General features: G+C 41.3%; 1 protein-coding gene across 1 annotated transcript in view; it reads left to right on the top strand.

Annotated features, from left to right (window-relative positions):
• Positions 1-6,676, top strand: part of LOC116687408 (calcium-dependent secretion activator 1) — a 185,407-nt gene that overhangs the window by 18,330 nt on the left and 160,401 nt on the right. The window contains exon 6 of the mRNA XM_032512766.1: positions 2,596-2,662. Coding sequence (XP_032368657.1) covers positions 2,596-2,662 — 67 coding nt within the window. The remainder of the gene's footprint in view (positions 1-2,595; positions 2,663-6,676) is intronic.

The raw sequence follows: 6,676 nt of genomic DNA on the forward strand, positions 1-6,676 counted from the left end.
TGAACGTACACACGTTCCACCAAAACGAGTTCCTTCTTGAGGCTATTTTGCACAGCCACCGTGGCTCCGTCCGGCACTTGGCAGCGTTCAAAACGATTGTGATTGGTTTAAAGAAACGCCAATAAACTAGAGCACGTTTTCCTCCCATCCCAGGATGCTGTGTGGACTAGCCAGACCCTCCTCCGCACCGCTGTGGAGGAAGGTCTAGTGCAGTCTAGTGCCTAAGCAAAAACCACAAACCGCTGTCATGTGGGACCATGAGCAGATCAAATGGAGTTCTTTATGTGTGTTGATATCAGCTTTGGTGGCACAAACATGATTGTGGGACTCACTGTTGTAGAGAACATTGAGGGCCCTATCGTGCCCCCTGGCGCGGCGCTAAGCCTGATGCAAGTGTCTTGGCTGACCAATAAAGTCTATAAAAAAGAGACTTCATATATGGTATTAGATATGGAATTAGGGACCACAACGGTCTATATCAAAGCATCCAAAGCGCACCATGTCATGGGACCTTTAAAAGTAAAAGTCCTTAACGTAGTAAATGCCTCCCATTGTAGAAAGTGTAAAGGATCCAAACAGTTGGCCGTAATATTGTTGGCTAGTTTCATTTATAATACAACTACATGTGTTTTCTGTGTGTCACGATTGTGTGATTCTGTCGTTAGTGTTTCCTGTTTTACTTTGTTATAGTCTGGTTTTCTGTCTTGTCTAGTCTAGTTTTACTTCCTGTCTTGTGTTTTCTCTCCTGTCTGATTTTTCTGCCCCACCCTGATGTGTTTTACCTGTTGTGTCACCTGTCCCTGGTTTACTCGTTACTCCGTGTTTCCTTTGTCTGTTGTCAGGTCATTATTGTCTGTTGTGAAGTTCTGTGTGTTATTCAACCTGTTTTTGTATCTGTGTTGCTGTTTCCTGAAATTTCTGTTTTTCATTGCTACTTTCTTTTGGATTACCTTGCCTGCTGTTTTCTGGCCACCTTTTGTTTGTATGGATTTTCGTTAATTAAATATTCAAGCTGACTACATTGCCTGGCTATCTCTGCACTTGGGCCCAACGTTCTCTAAAGCCGTGATAGTGTGTTTGTAGTTTGTAAAGTAACTAGTAATTAAAGCTGTCCGATGAATGTAGTGGAGTAAAAATATTTCTCTCTGAAATGTAGCGGAGTAGAAGTACAAAGTGGCATGAAAAGAAAGACTCAAGTAAAGTACAAGTACTCAAGTACAGTACTTAAGTAGTAAATGTAGAAATATGAGAGTTAATATGAAGTGAGGTGTTTTTCCTTATTCACATAGTTTGGATAAACAAAAAATGCCAGTTAAAGCTACAGAGGATAAATAGTAAAAGGTACTAGTTCTTTTTTTGCCAGGACATTACCCATTTTTCAATGCATTTGTTTTTTTACGGTGCAGTTTGGGAGGTAGACTTTATTTTTTGTGACTGAACCTTGGAGACTACCTAACTCCACTGTTGCTGATTAGGACATTAAAAGACATGATGCGTCTAGTTGCAGTAATGCAATGTTAACAGGAGAGGTCAGCAGTGTGCTACACTACCACTCTGTGTGTTCAGTCTAGAGGCATGGACTCCCACATCAGATCTCAGCCATGGCAGTAAAAACAGAAGCAAACAGCTGCATTAAGGCCACACTGAGGCCAAGGCTGCACACTTAATCCCAATTGTATTAATATCGCAATATGGACAAGGGCAATATGCAAATTTACATGTCAAACCTTTCCGAAAAACGAATTGTAGTGCTGCAATTCAATTCAATTTTATTTATAGTATCATTTCATAACAAGAGTTATCTCAAGACACTTCACAGATAGAGTAGGTCTAGACCACACTCCCGAATTTACAAGGACCCAACAGTTGTAGTTCTTTCCTCCAGAGCAAGCAACAGTGCGACTGCAGAGATGTCCCAGCCTACAAGTTCTATCCTACAGACTAAAGAGAACATCTTTGCTTGACAAAGATCAGTGGTCTTCACTATTTCTTTCATGAGAGCCACACTGACAGGACAAAGTCAATAGGAGAGCCACTTTTACCGCAAAGTGTCTGCTTATCAATCTGAAGATACAATATGGAAGGGCGGAGGAACTTTATTTATCTTTTGTCTATGTTTCCATCTTGTAATGCCACTGTTTTTTACATTGTATAATGCCACTGTTTTGGGAATTTTATAAAAATAATAATATTAAATAATACATTATTTGTAATAGAGCAGACTTACGGTTGGGTTGTAGCCCTGCTCTTTTTAATGTTTTAAAATTTTTATGAGATATCTGTATTGACTGCATGATCATATCACCGTATTATTTACTGCCACAAATCAAAGCTGCGCGAATGAGTAACACTGAAGCAGATCCTTGCAAAAATCACACTTATTTACATTTTTTATTAATGAAAATGAGAATATTGTTGCAAAAAAAATGATCATTCCCTCCTAGATCATTGATAATATAGCAATCACAATATCAGTCAAAATTACTATTAGATATTTTTCTCATATTCTGCAGCCCTAACTGAGACACCCTTGTTCAGAATCTTCTCTTCTTCTTTATTATTATTATTATTATTTTTTTTATATTTTATCCACAGGTACCTTTGGGCCATCGGCAAAAACGTGTGGAAACGATGGAAGAAGAGATTCTTTGTGCTGGTTCAGGTAAGCACAGATAATACAGTCATGCTCTCACTCTCTTATTTTGGTTCCTACAATGCACAAATCAAACAGTAAAACACGGGGAAGGGAGAGTCTTTGGGTTGCCACTCTGCCAGTTGTGAAAGGAAATGGGTTTCCGGTAAACTTACAGTTAGTGCAGCCACATAGTCTGGACCATACGTGGTGTCACATCCTAAGGTAAAGGTACTTTATTGTCACATACACATACATGTAGTGAAATTCATTCTTTGCATTTATTCCATCCCTGAAGGGAGCAGTGGGCTGCCAGTCACAGAGCCCGGGGAACAACTCCAGATCTGAGCCAGTGCCTTGATCAAGGGCACTGACTGGAGAACCTAGTAGGGATGCTGGAGATTTATTAGACTAATATTTTGGGTATTTTATATAATTTTCGTACATGACATTGTTTGAAGTGTAGCACTAGCCCAGTCCTACCAGACTCTGGTACGTTAGCCTGGTCCTGCCAGACTCTGGTACATTAGTCTGGTCCTACCAGACTCTGGTACATTAGCCTGGTCCTACCAGACTCTGGTCCAGTAGCCCGGTCCCACCAGACTCTGGGACATTAGCCCGGTCCTACCAGACTCTGGGAAATTAGCCTGGTCCTACCAGATTCTGGTACATTAGCCTGGTCCTACCAGACTCTGGAACATTTCATTAGTCCAGAGAGTTTGGCCACTCTCCATTGACAAGTGTTAACTTCCTTGAAGGCGGGTACTCTGTTGAAGTTTAAAACTACTGGATCTGCCAGGAGCCACTCTGGATGTGCCATAACCAACCGCTAACGTTTGGGTGTGACATTAGCTTAGCATTGCTAACGTTAGCCTTAGCTAACTCCTTAGCCACTAAAGGAGCAAGCTGGAAAATCAAACTTTTCCCAGACCCAGTGGGTAGGAAGGCCACAACATCATGGACACCAACAAAACTCAGCAAAAAATGTTCTTGCTCGAGCTTTAACTTCTGGATATTCGGCAGCGTTGCCACAACGGACCGAATGGCTTCTTTCTCTGCTGTCTTTACGGAACTACAACTCAAACTAGCTCAACGTCATCATTCCAGCCACTCCCTCTGTTCACTGATTGGACCGGTAAAGATTGGCCGGAGAAAACTCATGAATATGCCGCAAACCCAGACGACTGATGAAGGAAAATTAAAATTGAGCGGATGTACATAGAAGGGCGGAGCCAATCTAGTGTCGCACTGGGTCCATACAATCTATTTGGAGCGTTTATTCTGTGATAGAAAATATAACGTCTTTGGGTTCTGGAGTGCTGGTTTGGCAAAACAAGGTCATTTTGCACTCATATGAAGTTGTAGTCATTGAATTGAAGTCATTGTGTATGCCTTTATTTAATAGACCCATAAGTTATTTTTTAACACAAAAACATAATTGTCAGGTTAATCAAGAATAATAATAAATCACAGTTGATAGGCTTAGATGTAATTTTGCACATCCATCATTTTTTAAATCTCAGTTTATGAAAAAATGTGGAACTTTGAACCAAGATTAACGCGACCCAACAAGTTGAGAGTTTCTGATACAGTGTTGAACTGATGATGGAGGGACACATTTTCAGAGAAAAGGGGGAGGGCGGCACAAAACAGGGGGTCTGGGGGTCCACCGGAAAAACAATTTAGATTTCAATCCCATTTCCTGCATTTCTACATACATTTATATGGATTATGGTGATATAGAATCCAGGACATTATTAAGTGTATCATAACGAAATTATGCCAGGAAGAATAGTAGGTTACTAAACTATATATAGAAAGGATGTGTAACTGTCTTCATTGCTTAACATAGGGGCCAATCACTGAGACTTAAATAAAATAACAAAATAATTTGAAACTGGATTTTGAAAAGCATGTCCCCCTTGTCCCCAGTGGAAATGATGGCCGAGGTTGTCTGTTATGCTGTTTAGCAGCTCACCCAGTGTGAGCTAGTTGTGCTTGTTTTCTTCTTGTTGATTTTGTTCTCCTGTTGTGTTCTGTTAAGCACTTTGGATCAACTGTATTGCAAATAAACTTCTATGTAGATAAAATTGATTTGATTTTAGATACATAGTCAGAGAGTCAGAGGTCCAACCAAGTTCACAGGGTGACAGGGTTGGAAGCTTACCAACTGGTTCTTCAAGTCTGTTAAACTAGTGTCTATTGCAACGGTCTTCAATGTTTTTTAATCCAAGGACCTCTTAACTGAAAGAGAGACGGAGCAGGGACCCCAATACATATGTTGTACAAAATGAAGTTGAATAATAAACCAAGCCCACAATAACATTTAGAGTGGCATGAAACCTTTGTACATATGTTTTTTTATGGTGCATCAAATACTGAGCTATGGACCTTTTTCACAGCAGATATTTTTGACTTGTCATAGCAGGAAAAGCACAGCTGAAATTGATAACGATGGCTCAATTCCATCAAGTGTCCCACAAAGGTGTTTCAGTGAGTGAGCATGCACAATACCAGGGCCTCTCCTAAGTGGAATGCAGCCATAATTAATGGTTTTGAATAGAGGCCGACTGATAAAGGATTTTTAAGACCAATTCCAATATTGATTCGCTGGTTATTTGTAAGTGTAAACAAATTAAAACAAAAATACTTCTGTTACGTTCCTAAAACAAACTCAGGAGAATAGTTAAAGGTTGTATATATGTTGCATGTTACATTTCCAATGTTTAGAAACCAGAGCCTGCTCCATTTTTCCTTTTCAGTTTTTGTGGGTCCTTCTGCTTCTTCTTCTCCTCCGGGAGAACATGGTCGCATTGCATTGTGGTGGGAGTAAAATGAAGGGTACATTGTATGTACAGTAAAATTAGCTGTGGGTATTATATAGTGGATTATAGGGAATGAAATTAACCACAGAGAATTTAAACAGCACTAAAAAATGGCACCCACACCATATACTGTATAGTGCACTATTTCTGTGACAGGGAACGGTATAAAGCACAGCTTCAACATCAACATTTGGAATGGAGTGAATGCACAGTGAGCTACAGAATCTGATCACCTCTGTGAGAACTGTGAGCAGCCAGAGCTATCTGTAATATTTTCATTGGCCTGTGTGTGTGTGTGTGTGTGTGTGTGTGTGTGTGTGTGTGTGTGTGTTGGTGTGTGGGTTGTCAGCGGGAGGAAAGATGCAGCCAAGCTGTCTTCCCTCGGCTGTCAGAAGAATGATGGAGAGCCAAGCAGCTTTTTGTCAGGAGATGGGGTGTGTGTGTGTGTGGTGGGGGGGGTTGCGGCCTTTCCTGGTGGCTCGTGTATTGGGAGGTGGGCAGCAGGCAGGCAGGGGTTGGGGGCGCGGGGGGGGGGGGGGTCTGTCTCTTGTGCGTCGCAGTGGATATGTCTCAGAGCTACAAGTTGACAGCGGATTGACAAAGTCGAGTGAACACTAGCTGGCCTAACACTCGCAGCTAGAAAAGCCCGAGCGCCGCCAACTTGAAGCCTCCCACTTGCTCCCAGCTAAATATATAGCAAGTGACAAACACTGGTCAATACACTGCGTGCGTGTGTGTTTGTGTTTAATGTCTGTCTGTGTGTGTGCAAGAATGTTTGTCTTGAGGAGCAGAGACACTATCTGGTTATTGCTGTGTGTGTGTGTGTGTTTGAGTGCACATGTACTTTTTATTGCCGTTTAAGAGATGTTGCATCGTAGGGATATGTGTGCACTGCAGTGCATTTTTTTTCTTCTTTTCCTTTGCTCACTGTCTGCTTTGCTCATGCAAAGTCTTGGAGATGACGACTGTCTGTTGGCACTTTGCTACCCATGTCTGCCTTTACCACTATACACTTCCATATGATTCTTTATTTGGGCCCTCTTTTGAAGGTATCTACAGGAGAGTGACATGACACTGTCATGACACATGAACCCTAACCTATTTTTCCGACATGTCAAACTTTCTTTAAACAGAACACTGTAACCATAACAAACTTAAGGTAGCTTAGCACTGGCTTAGTAAGATGGTGATGTAGGACTTACAGGTTCTGACTTGGCAC

Source organism: Etheostoma spectabile, chromosome 4 (assembly GCF_008692095.1).
Source record: "Etheostoma spectabile isolate EspeVRDwgs_2016 chromosome 4, UIUC_Espe_1.0, whole genome shotgun sequence".
Classification (NCBI taxonomy): domain Eukaryota; kingdom Metazoa; phylum Chordata; class Actinopteri; order Perciformes; family Percidae; genus Etheostoma; species Etheostoma spectabile.